Here is a 16,669-nt window from a genome sequence, read left to right as displayed (position 1 = left end):
GAGACCATCCTGGCTAACACGGTGAAACCCCATCTCTACTAAAAATACAAAAAATTAGCCAGGCGTGGTGGCGGGTGCCTGTAGTCCCAGCTACTCGGGAGGCTGAGGCAGGAGAATCAGTTGAACCCAGGAGGAGGAGCTTGCAGTGAGCCGAGATCGTGCCACTGCACTCCCGCCTGGGAGACAGAGCAAGACTCTGTCTCAAAAAAAAAAAAAAGAATCAGGTTAGCCCGTCAGAATGTTGAAGGACTGAAGAGTCCTACGCGTAAGTAGCATTTTTGACTTCCTCCTTCCCTAACTCACGGAAGGAATGCAATCACCCAGAAAGCCCTAACTGTTCCATGAGTTTTTTATCTTGGAATGCTAAACAAGAAAACTGTCTGTTTTCTGCCCGCAGAAAGTAAACTGATTATCAACAACTGCCTAATTGTTGTACTAATCTAGCTTTAATGAAAAGCAAATTCATAATTTTTTTTTAATGCAGTGGACTTTTCAAAAATCGAAATTAGGCAAAGCAGCTTTAGCCTCCTAGTGAGAGAATATTATTTCTTTGGACTCAAGCTGAAATTCAAGCCTCACATTGCCTCATGCTTTATTTATCAAAAACATATAAATGAGGGTTGCTTAATGGCTGTGAGCACTGTGTGGGATTTTACACCTGGCCTGCGTGACTGCCTGTTCCAGTTGGGGTGTTGATTTCACTAACACGCTCCATCCCAGTGTATAAAACTTGCTTCTCTTCTCAAGCAGGGCAGCTCCCCTGGCTCCCTACTCTGCCCTGAAAGACTCTTGGGCTCCCGGGGGTGGGAGGGGCTAAGAGAAGGAAAAGCCTGTCTTTAGCACCCTTTAGAAGAGCTGTGCCCCCTTCCCAGTGCTGCCTTGCATGGGCCTGGCCCCGGGGGCATTCATCAGTGACTCTAACCCGCCTGCTGGCTGCACTTAAGAAGAAACGACCCCACAGGTCAGGTGGAGGGTGGGGCGTGGGCATCGGCCAGGATTGCTGTCGCCTTTTCTCAGGAGCTACGAAGATTGTTCCTGTTTCTAAGCAGTCGCACCCCAGCAGTCTCTCTCTCACACCACAGCCCTGTGTGTCAGGCAGTCTCTCTCTCTCACCACAGCCCTGTGTGTCAGGCAGCCTCTCACACACCAGAGCCCTGTGTGTCAGGCAGCATGGTCTGCAGGGGCAGCTTTGTGCCTCAGTGGCTCTTGGCAGGACACTGAGGGCCTGCCTGTGGTGTGCACAGCTCTGCCACTCCCGGGAGGGGAAGGGCTGCTCAGCTCAAGGTGTCCTGTTCGGCAGAGGAAATGTCCTCTGACACCCGTGTCCCCAGACAGTTCAGACACCCTCGGGGACAGCATTGCACACACGACGACGATGCAGGGGCCAGGGAACCCCAGCGCTCGGTGCCCTTTGTCCAGTGGGATGTGGTGAGAAGGCAGGTTGCAGGGGTGTAATTGATGTATCTTTTCCCCAAAGTTATTATACTAATGAGTAACTTGTCGATAAAGCATTCTTTTGGGGAAAAACTTTTCAACAATTAAAAAAAGCAAGCGTGAGTGGAGGGTGTGCACGCACCATCTTGTCGGGGGTGTTTAGGTACAGGTCAACCACGTAGCGGATGCGCTTCTGCAGCATGGCCTCGTCGTCATCAGGGTACATCAGCCTCATGAAGTCGGGGTTCTCCAGGACGTCCAGAGTCAGCTGGCAGATGGAAGCCTGGTTCTCTTTGGCAGCAACATGCATCACGTTGTACCTGCACCCTTCCTGAAAGAGAACCACGTGCTCTGAGCTTCCTATCTGACGTGTGGACGCACCCTGTGCGAGTGCTGCCACGGAACCGCCGGGGCCACGCACCTACCCGAGGGAACTGCCGAGACCTACCTGCACGATAGTGGGGTTGTCTCCTGAGCCTATCAGATACCGGGGGTTGCTCCAGATAAGGTCAGAAAAGGTGTCCTCCTCTCCCTTCTCCACAGCTTTCCGAAGCTTGGCGGTGAGGTCCTGCGTGCGGGGATTTTTGTAACTGTTCGCTCGCTCTTTGTTGACTGTTTCTGATTCCGACAAGCACAAACCATCTGTCAGTAAGGGACAGAATTTAAGAACGATTAGTTTCACCAACAGTCACTCGTCGCCTATGCACCCTCTGATGAGGGATAAGGAGCTTTCCACAGAGGCTTCCGGGCCAACTGGGAGGCACAGGTGAGAGAAGACAAGAAGGGCCTGTGGCCACCGGCCCCAGCATGCAACGCAATGGCAGCCAGCACGCCCCTGTGAGCAGAGCAAGTGGGGGAGAGCAGCCAGACCCGGCCACAATCTCACTGGGGGCCCCAGCCTACAACAGCAGCCAGCGCACCCCCGTGAGCACAGCAAGCGGAAGAGCAGCCAGACCCTGCCACAATCTTGCTGGGAAAGGCTCTGTGAATGAGGCCAAGTTTGATGAACTTTGTGTTTTTTCAGAGACAGGGTCTGGCTCTGTTACCCAGGCTGGAGTGTGGTGGCACGAATATAGCTCACTGCAGCCTTGACCTCCTGGGCTCAAGTGATCTCAGCCCCTCAAGTAGCTGGGACTACAGCTGTGTGCCAACACGCCTGGCTTATACACGTACATATATATACATATTTTTAGAGATGAGATCTATGCTGCCTAGGCTGGTCTCCAACTCCTGGCTCCAAGGGATCCTTCTGCCTCAGCCCCCAAAAGTGTTGGAATTACAGGGATGAGTCACTGCACCCGGCCAGTGAACTCTGAAAGCTCGGTCAGTAGGTGGAGGAGGAGTAACGGCAGCGGCGGGCAAGGGAACACTCCCAGAAATCACGCAAGACCTTCGATGCGCACAGCGTGGCTGCAAAGGATTACAGGATTAAGGAGCCTGCCACCACACCCAGCTGATTTTTGGGGGGGGGACGGAGTTTTGCTCTTTCGCCCAGGCTGGAGTGCAGTGGCGCAATCTCAGCTCACTGCAACCTCTGCCTTCCAGTTTCAAGCAATTCTCCTGCCTCAGCCTCCCAAGTAGCTGGGATTACAGGCACCTGCTACCACGGCCAGCTAATTTTTGTATTTTTAATAGAGACAGGGTTTCATCATGTTGGCCAGACTAGTCTGAAACTCCTGACCTGAGATTATCCACCCGCCTCAGCCTCCCAAAGTGCTGGGATTACAAGCGTTAGCCACTGTGCCCAGCCAATTTTTTATATTTTTGGTAGAAGCGGGGTTTCACCATGTAGGCCAGGCTGGTCTCAAACTCCTGACCTCAAGTGATCCGCCCACCTCGGCCTCCCAAAGTGCTGGGATTACAGGCATGAGCCACCGCGCCCGGCCTGATTTCTGTCTTAAGGTGATTTCCTTCTGAGGAATTCTCACAAATTGCAAAGAAGGAAATCCGTACCTGTTAGAAGCCACTCTGGTTTCCATCCAGGAAGCACCTGTATAAGGCTGACGGAGGGCGGGCGGATGACTGGAAGGAGAGGACCACATTCCTCTGGAGGACCAGCCCACCAGGGAAGCCCAGACAACTGTGAGCTGGGAGAGGGAGCAGGAGCTGAGGCCAGACGGAAGGTGAAGGCGGAGGCTCTACCCCACACTGACCATGAAGAACCTCTTCACACAAAACCCTAGTTCTGAGCTGGGAGGTGGGCATGGATCAGACTTCGGGCTGGACCGCTCCTACAGATGAGCCCGACTTCTGCAGATGCCCTAGTTCTTGAAGTAGGTATAGCTTCAGGTGGGGAAGTAGACTGGTCTCAGGGGCTCACGCCTGTCATCCCAGCACTTTGGGAGGCTGAGATGGGAGGATCACTTGATGCCAGCAATTCAACCAGCCTTGGCAACATAGCAAGACACTGTCTCCATAAAAAAATTTTAAATTCTAGCCTGGCCAACATGGTGGCTAAAAATACAAACATTAGCCGGGCGTGGCACTGTGCACCTGTAATCCCAGCTACTCGGGAGGCTGAGGCAGGAGAATCGCTTGAACCTGGGAGGTGGAGCTTGCAGTGAACCGAGATTGCACCACTGCACTCCAGCCTGGGCAACAGAGCGAGGCTCTGTCTCAAAAAAAAAAAAAAAAAGAAAGAAAAGGTTTAAATTAGCTGGGTGTGGTGGTGCACGCCTATTTCTCAGCTACTTGGGAGGCTAAAGCAGGTGGATTGCTTGAGCCCAGGAGTTTGAGGCTGCAGTGGGCCATGATAGCACCAAACTGCACTCCAGGCTGGCAGAAGAACAAGACCCTGTCTCTTTACAAAAAAAAAAACAAAAAAATCCAACAGACATGGGGACAGATGGAAGCGGCCACAGTGTTCTTTTCAGCTTCTCCACAGTCAAGACGCTAATTACTGGCACATCAGCATCAGAGCTAGCATGGCTTCCCGGTCCACTGAGACCCCATCAACTCTACCCTCACGGAGAAAACAAGTTACCACATCGGAGGAAAGAAGGCACAAAACAGGGTGGGATCAATGTGACAGGAACATCAAGATGTGAATGGCTGCATGATTTACCTTTCAACCCGTCATTGCTAAAGGGTGGCGCTGTTTTCACAGGAGACAGTGGTAAGGACGTTTTGCTTGGAGAAGGGAAATAATCACAAATTCCTCTAGCAAATTTCTCAGCATCTTCTCTGGTAGAAAAAGCTTTAAATCGGGACCCTTTGATCATCTTGACAGCTTGCAATGCTTCCTTTTTATTTTCATAAACATAGATCCTTTCTGGGTAGGAAAAGTAACAAATGAAAATCAGAGATGAGTGACTGGAGAGCTGTCACCTGGCCACGCCCTGGGCCTAACCATCAGCTTCCATGTCTGCTACCCAGTCGCCTGGCTTAGTTCAGATCTTTAATCCTGAAGAAAAAGGGCCTTAGCTAGCCAAAATAAAACAATTAACAAGCTCGACGGTGTGCGTATATGCATGTAACATGATACATATTATGTTCATATACGTAATTCTATATGCCAAGATTCTATCCTAAAAACTAAATTTCATATAAAGATCTAAATAAAAATTATTAAAAGGCAAATTAAAAAAACTATAATTATATCAGCCAAGAACATAAGAGAATTTTAAACACAATTTTGAACAGGGAACGCCTTTTTATTTTTTATTTTTATTTTTGGAGACGGAGTCTCGCTCTGTCGCTCAAGCTCAAGTGCAGTGGCGCGATCTTGGCTCTCTGCAACCTCTGCCTCCCGGGTTCAAGGGATTCTCCCGCCTCAGCCTCCCGAGTAGCTGGGATTATGGGCGTCCGCCACCATGCCTGACTAATTTTTTGTATTTTTAGTAGAGACGGGGTTTCATCATGTTGGCCAGGCTGGTCTCAAACTCCTGACCTCAGGTGATTCGCCCGCCTCGGCCTCCCAAAGTGCTGGGATTACAGGTGTCAGCCACAGCGCCCAGCTGGGAATGCCTGGTTTTTTTTTTTTGTTTGTTTGTTTTTTGACATGGAGTCTCACTCAGCTGCCCAGGCTGGAGTGCAGTGGTGCGACCTTGGCTCACTGCGACCATCATCTCCCAGGTCCAAGCAATTCTCCCATCTCAGCCTCCCGTGTAGCTGGGATTACAGGCACTGGCCACCATGCCTGGCTAATTGTTGTATTTTTAGTAGAGATGGGGTTTCACCATGTTGGCCAGGCTAGTCTTGAACTCCTGACCTAAGTGATCTGCCCACCTCAGCCTCCCAAAGTGCTGGGATTAGAGGCGTGAGCCACTGTACCCGGCTGGGAATGCCTTTTTAAACATGCCGAGAAACCATTCAAAACAAGATAATCCCGATTATATAAAAATATTAAAGCTCTGTAGTGGAACTATCACAATTAAGTTTTGTATGAGACTATCGTAAATACATAAGATATACACTACTGGCCAGGAGACAAAAATTTATGAGCAATATAACACAGGAATGGTTACTGTCCACTACTGGATAAAAATGGCCACAGTTCGGGCACGGTGGCTCACGCCTGTAATCCCAGCACTTCGGGAGGCCGAGGCAGGTGGATCACCTGACGTTGGGAGTTCGAGACCAGCCTGACCAACGTGGAGAAACCCCCGTCTCTACTAAAAATACAAAATTAGCCGGGCGTGGTGGCACATGCCTGTAGTACTAGCTACTCGGGAGGCTGCGGCAGGAAAATCACTGGAACCCAAAAGGCAGAGGTTGGAGTGAGCCAAGATTGCGCCACTGCACTGCAGCCTGGTGACACACCAGGACTCTGTCTCAAAAAATAATAAATAAATAAATAATAAATAATAAAAATAAAAACTGCACCATGACCATTTCCCAGTGTTACTTTCTTTTGAGACGGAATCTAGCTCTGTCGCCCAGGCTGGAATGCAGTGGCGCAATCTCAGCTCATTGCAACCTCAGCCTCCTAAGTAGCTGGGACTACAGGCACCCACCACCACACCCCGCTAATTTTTTGTATTTTTAGTAGAGACGGGGCTTCACCGTGTTAGCCAGGATGGTCTCGATCTCCTGACCTCGTGATCTGCCTGCCTCGGCCTCCCAAAGTGCTGGGATTACAGGCGTGAGCCACTGCGCCTGGCCACTAAGTATTCTTTAAAAAGATCTTATAGAAGAATAATATTCCATTCTATTCAGAGTGTTTAACCAATTATCTACTCATAGGCATCACCACAAATGATATCACAGTAATAACAATACTAATGACAGTGTGGAATTTCTGGCATTCCAATTAATACTGAGTTCTCATTTTTATTTCTCCAATGCTACATCTTCTTTAAAATTACAATTCTTGGGCTGGGCACAGTGGCTCACACCTGTAATCTCAGCACTGGGAGGCTCAGGTGGGAGGACTGCTTGAAGCCAGGAGTTCAAGACCAGCCTAAGCAATAAAGCAAGACCCAGTCTCTTAAAAAAAAAAAAAAAAAATTTAATTACCTACGTGTGGCCAGGCGAGGTGGCTCACGCCTGTAATCCCAGCACTTCGGGAGGCTGAGCCTGGTGGATCACTTGAGCCCAGGAGTTGCAGACCAGCCTGGGCAACGTGGGGAAACATTGTCTCTACCAAGAATACAAAAAAACTGGCCATGTACTGGCACATGCCCGTGATCCCAGCGATCCCAAGCTACTCAGGAGGCTGAGGTGGGAGGACTGCTTGAGCCTGGCAGGCAGACATTGCAGTGAGTTGTTGAGATCACATCACTACACCCCAACCTGGGTGAGAGAGAGATCCCAGTCTCAAAAAAAAAAAACAAAAAAAAAAACACCAAAAACCACCAATTAGCTAGGCGTGCTGGTGTGTGCCTGTCATCTTAGCACTTTGGGAGACCAAGGTGGGTGGATCACTTGAGGACAGTTCGACAGCAGCCTGGGCAACATGGCGAAACCCCATCTCTATAAAAAAAATACAAAAATTGGCCAGGGATGAAGGCTCACGCCTGTAATTCCAGAACGTTGGGAGGCCGAGGCGGGCAGATCACGACGTCAGGGGTTCGAGACCAGCTTGGCCAAAATCGCAAAACCCCGTCTCTAGTAAAAATACAAAAAATTAGCTGGGTATGGTGGCGGGCGCCTGTAGTTCCCAGCTACTCGGGAGGCTGAGGTTACAGTGAGCTGAGATCGCACCACTGCACTCCAGCCCAGGTGACAGTGCGAGACTCTGTCTCAAAAGCAAAAACAAAAATGAGCTGTGTGTGGTGGCGTATGCCTGTGGTCCCAGCTACTCAAGTGGCTGAGGTGGGGGGATCACCTGAGCCGCAAAGGTTGAGGCTGCAGTGAGCTATGACTGCACCACTGCAATGCAGCCTAGGTGGCAGAGTAACATCCTGTCTCAGATGAATGAATAAATTAAAAAAAATAAAATGGCCGGGCATGGTGGCTCAAGCCTATAATCTCAGCACTTTGGGAGGCCGAGGCAGGTGGATCATGAGGTCAGGAGTTCAAGACCAGCTTGGCCAAGATGGTGAAACCCCGTCTCTAATAAAAAAACAAAAAATTAGCCAGGTGTGGTGGCGGGCGCCTGTAGTCCCAGCTACTGGGGAGGCTGAGGCAGGAGAATCGCTTGAACTGGGAGGGCAGAGGTTGCATTGAGCCAAGGTCACGCCACCGCACTCCGGCCTGGGCAACAGAGTGAGACTCTGTCTCAAAAAATAAATAAATAAATAAATAAGAAATAAAATAAAACTACAAATCTTTGATGCTGAAAATTATTTATACATTCATTGGCCATTTGCATTCATTAATATAAAAGGTGTGCAGGTTACACTGCATTTTAAAAAGGGGGAGATGACTAATCAACACAGTTCCTAACCAACAGCAGCAGCCAGTTAATATTAATATCTTAGTCCAGCATATCTCATAGAATCCAGTTTACCTAACAAATTTTAACAGTTCTCATGTTAAATTCACAAATATTTCAGAAAAGTTCTACATAAAAATGTTAACAATGGTTAACTGGGGTGATGAGATGGAGGGGATTGGATTTTTTCTTTTTTAATCTAGTTTTCCATTTTCAGACGTCATCCCGCCCCTCCGCGTATGTGCTATCTGTGTGAGGAAATCCTACACACGGTCCCATTACCATGTCTCGCTGGGACGTCCTCATACACTGGACACACCCCATAGTACAAGGGCGGCTCCCTAGATGCAGTCACTCCAGCTCTGTAGGTGTCGGTGGCACTGGGGGACACCGAGCAGGTCTTGGATGTCACAGCTTCCTCCTCTGGAGGGTTCAGGCCCACACTGTAACCAAAATCTCTGTCTTCAGGAAAACCAGCCTGATCAGTTGGGTTCCCTTCAGCTGGCTTCAAAATCCTTTGTGGGTCTTGGCTGAGAGCTGTGACACCTGCCTCATGGTGGTCGAAAGAAGGCAGCCTTCCTCCTTGCTCCAGTAAAGCCTGAGCCAATTTTTTCTCAAAAATGAACCTTGTAGTTGATGTAATGGGTCCACATTTCAATCCAGCTTTGACGATTTCTTCTCTAAGGTCATCTGGATTCAGAAGTTTCAGTCGAGCCAACACAGCATCCATTGTCATTTCACCTAGGCCCAAGACAAAAAAATCAAATACAGTCACAAAATACTAACACCTGCTGAAGCTGGGTGATGAGTACTAGGGTTCATTATATAATGGCATCAGTTTCTGTTTCTTTCATTAAAAACTTTTTTTCTTGGCTGGGCGTGGTGGCTCACGCCTGTAATCCTAGCACTTTGGGAGGCCGAGGCAGGCGGATCACCTGAGGTCAGGAGTTCGAAACCAGCCCGGCCAACATGGTGAAACCCCGTCTCTACTGAAAATACAAAAAATTAGCCGGGTGTGGTGGCGAAAGCCTGTAATCCCAGCTACTTGGGAGGCTGACACTGGAGAATCGCTTGAACCCAGGAGGCGGAGGCTGCAGTGAGCCGAGATCACACCCCTGCACTCCAGCTTAGACAACAAGAGCGAAACTCCAGCTCAAAAAAAAAAAAAAATTTTTTTTCTTTTTTTTTTTAAGATGGTGTCTCGCTCTGTCGCGCAGGCTGGAGCGCAGTGGTGCTGTCGCGGCTCACTGCAACCTCTACCTCCTGAGTTCAAGCGATTCTCCAGCCTCAGCCTCCCGAGTAGCTGGACTACAGGCGTCTGCCACCATGCCCGGCTAACTTTTGTATTTTCAGTAGAGACGGGGTTTCACCATGTTGGCCGGGCTGGTCTTGAACTCCCGACCTCAGGTGATCTGCCCGCCTTGGCCTCCCAAAGTGCTAGGATTACAGGCGTGAGCCACCATGGCGGCCAAAAACATTTTATGATGCCCCCATCTCCACAACTCCAAGAAAATTCCAAAAATGCTGTTACTTATTGGCAGAGGGGACTGTCTTTTAAACAATGAATGAGTCTGCCAAAGACCCTGGAGGGGGGACCTACTGACCCCAAGATTCTGCCCGGGCATAAGCACCTCACCAGGTTCTCTGTACAGAGACAGTTTGGTGCTGAGGAACAGATGCAAAGGGCTGTAGCCAATCTACACTGGAGCAGGCACACAGTAGGTCAAAGCAACTTGTAGGGCACAGTTTAAGGGGTGGGCGCAAGTGGAGAATAATTACGAATAAACAGAAAGGATCTCAGTCCCGGGCAGGATTCCACTTTTCATATAAACTCTCTGTCCTTAATCTAATGCCACCACTTTTTTTTTTTTTTTTTTTCCAGACAGAGTCTTGCTCTGTCACCCAGGCTGGAGTGCAGTGGCACGATCTCACCTCACTGCAACCTCCGCCTCTTGGATTCAGGCGATTCTCCTGCCCCAGCCTCCCAAGTAGCTGGGATTACAGGCGCCCGGAATCACGCCTAGCTAATTTTTGTATTTTTAGGAGAGACGGGGTTTCACCATGTTGGCCAGGTTGATCTTGCACTCCTGACCTCAGGTGATCCACCTGCCTTGGCCTCCCAAAGTGTTGGGATTACAGGCGTGAGCCTTTTTTTTTTTTCTTTTTGAGACAGAGTCTCACTCTGTCACCAGGCAGGCTGGAGTACAGTGGTGCGATCTCGGCTCACTGCAACCTCCACCTCCCGGGTTCAAGTGGTTCTCCTGCCTCAGCCTCCCGAGTAGCTGGGATTACAGGCGTGCACCACCACGCCCAGCTAATTTTGTACTTTTATGAGAGACGGGGTATCTCCATGTTAGTCAGGCTGGTTTTGAACTCCCAACCTCAGGTGATCTGCCCACCTCGACCTCCCAAAGTGCTGGGATTACAGGCATAAGCCACCATGCCCAGCCCATTATATTCTTTGGGAGGCAGGCGGATCACCTGAGGTCAGGAGTTCGAGACCAGCCTGGCCAACATGGTGAAACCCCGTCTCTACTAAAAATGCAAAAATTAGCCAGGCGTGGTGGTGCATGCCTGTAACCCCAGCTACTCAGGAGGCTGAGGCAAGAGAATTACTTGAACCCAGTAGGTGGTGGTTGCAGTGAGCCGAAATCACGCCACTGCACTCCAGCCTAGGGGACAAGAGGGACACCTTGTTTCAAAAAAAAAAAAATTACCCGAGCATAGTAGTGCACACCTACAGCCCCAGCTACTCAGGGGGCTGAGGCAGGAGGATCACTTAAGCCTGGGAGGTGGATGCCACCACGAGCTGAGATGGCACCCCTGCACTCCAGCCTGGGTGACAGAATCAGACCGTCTCAACAACAACAAAAAAAAAACGATGGGGGGAGAGTAATACATCTGAGTTTAAGTTTCTTTTTTTTTTTTTTTGAGACGGAGTCTTGCTCTGTCCCCCAGGCTGGAGTGCAGTGGCGCGATCTCGGCTCACTGCAAGCTCCACCTCCCGGGTTCACGCCATTCTCCTGCCTCAGCCTCCCGAGTAGCTGGGACTACAGGCGCCCACCAACACGCCCGGCTAATTTTTTGTATTTTTAGTAGAGACGGGGTTTCACCGTGTTAGCGTGGATGGTCTCAATCTCCTGACCTCGTGATCCGCCCGCCTCGGCCTCCCAAAGTGCTGGGATTACAGGCTTGAGCCACCACGCCCGGCTGAATTTAAGTTTCTATAGGGTTCTGACTTTTAAAAACATGTTTGTGATTTACACACTCAAGAAATAAGTAAAGCCGGGCACGGTGGCTCACGCCTGTAATCACAGCACTTTGGGAGACTGAGGTGGGTGGATCACGAGGTCAGCAGTTCGAGCCAGCCTGGCCAAGATGGTGAAACCCCATCTCTACTAAAAAAAATACAAAAATTAGCCAGGCACAGTGGCGGGCACCCGTAATCCCAGCTACTCGGGAACCTGAGGCAGGAGAATCGCTGGAACCCAGGAGGCAGAGGTTGCAGTGAGCCGAGATTGCGCCACTGCACTCCAGACTGGGCAACAGAGCGAGACTCCATCTCAAAAAAAAAAAAAAAAAAAAAGAAGTAAATAAAAAGATGGGGGAGACACCCAAATGGAATACTAGCCAGAAGAAATGAACCTAACTGCATTACAAGTGAGTAACACAGGGGAAGCTAACCTACATAACTTTGGAAAACAGTGAGTGACCAGGTGCTCTAAGGAGAAAGACAAAGAACTGTGCACCACTGCCGTGTGAACAGGCTCCAGGCAGCAGATGTCTTCACAATGGTATAGGCTAGCGTAGGCAGCAGGTGTTTTCACAATGGCATAGGTTAGCATAGGCAGCAGGTGTTTTCACAATGGTATAGGCTAGCATAGGCAGCAGGTGTTTTCACAATGGCATAGGTTAGCATAGGCAGCAGGTGTTTTCACAATGGTATAGGTTAGCACACCTAAAGCTATTTTCTGTGGACTCCAGGGCAAAGCAAATAATTGGAATACATGGTGGCTGATGAGAGCCAGGACTCTCAATGACAGAAAGGAAAGTGGGAGTGAGAACAGGGTTTCAGCAAACGACTCCTGTAAAGGGCGAAAGAGTTAAGCATCTCAGACTCTATGAGCCAAAGGCCATGTGAGTGCTCAGAACAGCCACAGGCCAGGTGTGGCGGCTCACACCTGTCATCCCTGCACTTGGGGAGGCCGAGGCGGGAAGATCACTTGAGCCCAGGAGTTCAAGACCAGCCTGGGCAACACAGCGACACCCTTTCTACAAAAACTTTAAAAATTAGCTGATGGCTGGGAGCAGTGGCTCACGCCTGTAATCCCAGCACTTTGGGAGGCCGAGGCAGGCAGATCACGAGGTCAGGAGATTGAGACCATCCTGGCTAACACGGTGAAATCCCGTCTCTACTAAAAATACAAAAAAATTAGCCAGGCGTGGTGGCGGGTGCCTGCAGTCCCAGCTACTCAGGAGGCTGAGGCAGGAGAATGGTGTGAACCCAGGGGGCAGAGCTTGCAGTGAGCAGAGATAGAGGCACTGCACTCCAGCCTGGGCAACAGAGCGAGACTACATCTCAAAAAAAAAAAAAAAAAAATTAGCTAAGTGTGGTGACATGCACCTGTGGTTCCAACTACTTGGGGGGCTGAGGCAGGAGGATAAATTAAGCCCAAGAGTTTGAGGATGCAGTGAGCCGTTTGTGCCACTGCACTCCAACCTGGGCAACAGAGCAAGACCCCGACTCCAAAAAATAAAAGAACAGCCACAGATATACATAAACAAAAGGGTATGGTTGTATTCCAATAAAACTTTACTATACTTAGGAAAATAGATGGGGGCCAGTTTGGACCACAGTTTACTGACTCTTGCATTAGAATAAAGCCAGGGGGCCAGGCATGGTGGCTCATGCCGGTAATCCCAGCACTTTGGGAGGCCAAGGTGGGTGGATCATTTGAGGTCAGGAGTTTGAGACCAGCCTGGCCAACATGGTGAAACCAGGTCTCTACTAAAAATACAAAAATTAGCCAGGCATGGTGGCACGCACCTGTCATCCCAGCTACTCAGCAGGCTAGGCGGGAGAATCGCTTCAACTGGGCAGGCAGAGGTTGCAGTGAGCCCCCAGCCTGGACAACAGAGTGAGACTCCATCTAAAAAAAAAAGAATAAACCCACGGATGTTGCAACGAAATTGGAAGTATCAGTATGATCACATGGTCTTTGACAGATCGATGGGTAAAGATGTGAGAAACAGCTAGGTCTGAACACTGGGTAATAATGTTCCATTAACAATTTTTTTTTTTTTTTTTTGAGATGGAGTCTTGCTCTCTCGCCCAGGCTGGAGTGCAGTGGCGTGATCTCTGCTCACTGCAACCTCCACCTCCTGGGTTCAAGCAATTCTGCTGCCTCAGCCTCCCGAGTAGCTGGGATTACAGGTACCTGCCACCACGCCCAGCTAATTTTTTGTATTTTTAGTGGAGACTGCCTCACCATGTTGGCCAGGCTGATCTTGAACTCCTGACCTTGTGATCCACCTGCCTCGGCCTCCCAAAGTGCTGGGATTACAGGTGTGAGCCACCGCACCCGGCCAAGTACGCAACTTTTGAGATTGGCTTTTCCTATTCAGCATAATGCCCTTGAGATCCACCCACGTGGCAGAGAGGATCGTGCGGAGTGGCACCCCGGGGCACCCACGTAGCAGAGTGGATGGTGTGGAGTGGCACCCCGGGGCACCCACATGGCAGAGAGGATCGCTGTGGAGTGGCACCCCGGGGCACCCACATGGCAGAGAGGATCGCTGCGGAGTGGCACCCTGGGGCATCCATGTGGCAGAATGGATCGCTGTGGAGTGGCACCCCGGGGTATCAATGTGCAAGTTTAACCATTTGAGTAATTTCAGTTTCTGGCAATTACAAATAAAGTTGCTATGAACATCAAATATGGGTTTTTGTGTGAAAATCATTTTCATTTGTCTAATAAAAGCTCAGGAATGCAGGGCAGGTCTAACTTCCTAAAAACCTGCCAGGCTGATTCCCAGAGTAGCTGCACCACTTACCATCCCCACCCGCAATGCACGAGACCCAGTTTCTCTAAACCTCTGCTGACTATATATATGATATACGTATATTATATATGCCATATGATATACGTATATTACATGCCATATAATATATGTATATTATATATGCTATATGATATATGTATATTATACATCATATATAATATAAAAATATACTTATATTAAATTAAAATAGCAGTATTTTTTATTTCAGCCATTCTCAAAACACCAGCCTCACCCCCCGCCACCTTGTCCGCAGCTCTGCCTGGATGATGCCAGTGGTGACAGTAACAGCACTCAGAGGTGCTTAACACATACCAAGTGCTGCACTTACCCAACTCCCAAAAAAGTCTAACCAGGTATTACTATCATCCCTATTCCTAAATGAGCAGGCTGAAAACAGGTTAAGCCAATAGCAATAAGTGGTAGGGCCCGGTGCGATGGCTCACACCTGTAATCCCAGCATTTTGGGAGGCTGAGGCAGGTGGATCACCTGAGGTCAGGAATTTGAGACCATCCTGGCCAACATGGTGAAACCCCGTCTCTACTAAAAATAGAAAAATTAGCCGGGCGTGGTGGCGGGCGCCTGTAATCCCAGCTACTCGGGAGGCTGAGGCAGGAGAATCGCTTGAACCCGGGAGGAGGAGCTTGCAGTGAGCCGAGATCGCGCCACTGCACTCCAGCCTGGGCCACAGAGCGAGACTCCATCTCAAAAAAAAAAAAAAAAAAGGTGGAAGGGCCGGGACACAAACTCACACAATTGGACAGGAATCCCCACTCAATCATCAGAAAGCACCGCTCCGCAGTGACTAACAGTCTGACAATTTAGAGTGAAAACAAACTCAGTTTCTCCCACTAGTCTTGCAACATGCTTCAGACGCCAGATATGTGGGGGTTTTCTCCCCACGAATCATGCAAGTCATCAGTTCTGCAGTGGACACAGGCTGGGTGTCGTCTGTCATCCTAATTCAGTCATCTATTCTGACAGCGTCTTCCTGGAGATACCAGCAGACCCCACAGGTAAAGGGCTCAGCCCCACAAGACTGCCCCCCACTTCCAGTGCCCAGGTTGTTTGACCTGCGCTTCGGACCGACGGGGTGTAACCCGGTGACCTCCTCAGGTTGCGTTAATTTGCTAACGTGGCTCCCGAACTCACAGACATGTTTTACTTACACTTACCAGCAGAGTATAAAGGATTACAAAGAATACAGGTGAAGAGATGCATAAGGTAAAACCGGGAGGAAGCACTTGGAAATTCAGGGCTTCTCTGGGCACCGCCTCCAGGAACCCCCACGTATTATCTGGAAGCTCCCTGAACCCAGCCCTTTTGGGTTTTTACAGAAACTTCATTTCACAGGCATGATTCATCAGCCATTGGTAATCAACTCAACCTTCACCCCTCTCCCCTCCCCGGAGGTTGGTGGTGGGGCTGAAAGTCCCCAGAACCTCTAACCCTGCCTTGGTCTTTCCTGCGACCAGCACCATCCAGAAGCTCCCTAGGGGCTGCCGGCCACCAGTCCACTCAGCCTACAAAAGACATCACTTTGGAGGTTCCCGGGATTTTAGGAGTTGTATGCCAGGAAAAGGGGATGGAGGTGAAATACACAGTTCACTTTATCAGTTACCTCAAACTTAAAACGACCAAAACCCACCTCTGATCCTCACATCACCCAGACCCGACAGTCTACCCCAAAGCAACAAATGGCCACCTTCTCCCGTTTCCTTGGGCCCCAAACCCCTAAGTTACATTTGCCTTTTCCGTCTCTGCCTTATGTTCAATGACCAGTAACTGCAGTGGCTTCACATTCCAAACACATCCAGGACCCCGGGGCTTCCTCCCCGCGCCGCCCTCCTTCGGGCCATCCCTCCCCAGGTCTCGATAGACCGCAGCAAGAGTGTCCGCTAAAGCCTCGCCGGGTCCCCGCCGCTTTCCCCGGAGGCTGCTCCCGGGCCCGGGAAAGCTCTCACCCCCGAACCCGGCGTGGCCCCTCCGCCCCCGCCCCGGGAAGCCAAGTCCCCGCAACTGCCTTTTCCGCGGCCGTAATGGCCTTTCCCGAGCAACCCTGGTCCCCCCGGCGGCCTCGCCCAACTGCTGCCGGCTCCAGGAGCTCGAGGGACGCGGCCTGGGACCCGGGCCCGAGGAGGGCATCGGGGCGGGGAAGGGGCCAGGATGCGGAGGCCCAGCGACCGCCTGGGCCTTACCTGGGGCGGGGGCGGCGGCCGCGTGCGGCGGAGGGACGGGGGTCCCGCTGGGGCCTAGACCCCCCGGCCGCGGGCCCAGCCGCCGCACCAGCCACCGCACAGCGATCAGCAGCACCGAGGCGCCCAGGAGCTCCCAGGCCAGCGCCGCCCACTCGGCCG

General features: G+C 50.6%; 1 protein-coding gene across 2 annotated transcripts in view; it reads right to left on the bottom strand.

Moving 5' to 3' along the window:
• ANKLE2 (ankyrin repeat and LEM domain containing 2) overlaps positions 1-16,663 on the bottom strand; it is a 37,284-nt gene extending 20,621 nt beyond the window's left edge. Inside the window, exons 1-5 of one of the 2 annotated variants that reach the window (XM_032168215.2) lie at positions 16,511-16,663; positions 8,534-8,992; positions 4,499-4,705; positions 1,883-2,076; positions 1,577-1,765 (exon numbers count right to left, since the gene is read on the bottom strand). In XM_032168215.2, the coding sequence (XP_032024106.1) occupies positions 1,577-1,765; positions 1,883-2,076; positions 4,499-4,705; positions 8,534-8,987 (1,044 nt within the window). In that variant the 5' untranslated portion in view covers positions 8,988-8,992; positions 16,511-16,663. Of the gene's footprint in view, positions 1-1,576; positions 1,766-1,882; positions 2,077-4,498; positions 4,706-8,533; positions 8,993-13,298; positions 13,520-16,510 lie in introns of those variants that run through there. The other variant, XM_032168214.2, reaches the window with a different exon arrangement.
• Positions 16,664-16,669: the final 6 nt, after the last annotated feature.

This window comes from Hylobates moloch, unplaced genomic scaffold (genome assembly GCF_009828535.3).
Source record: "Hylobates moloch isolate HMO894 unplaced genomic scaffold, HMol_V3 SCAFFOLD_12, whole genome shotgun sequence".
NCBI lineage: Eukaryota > Metazoa > Chordata > Mammalia > Primates > Hylobatidae > Hylobates > Hylobates moloch.
This window is presented reverse-complemented; position numbering and strand designations above follow the sequence as displayed.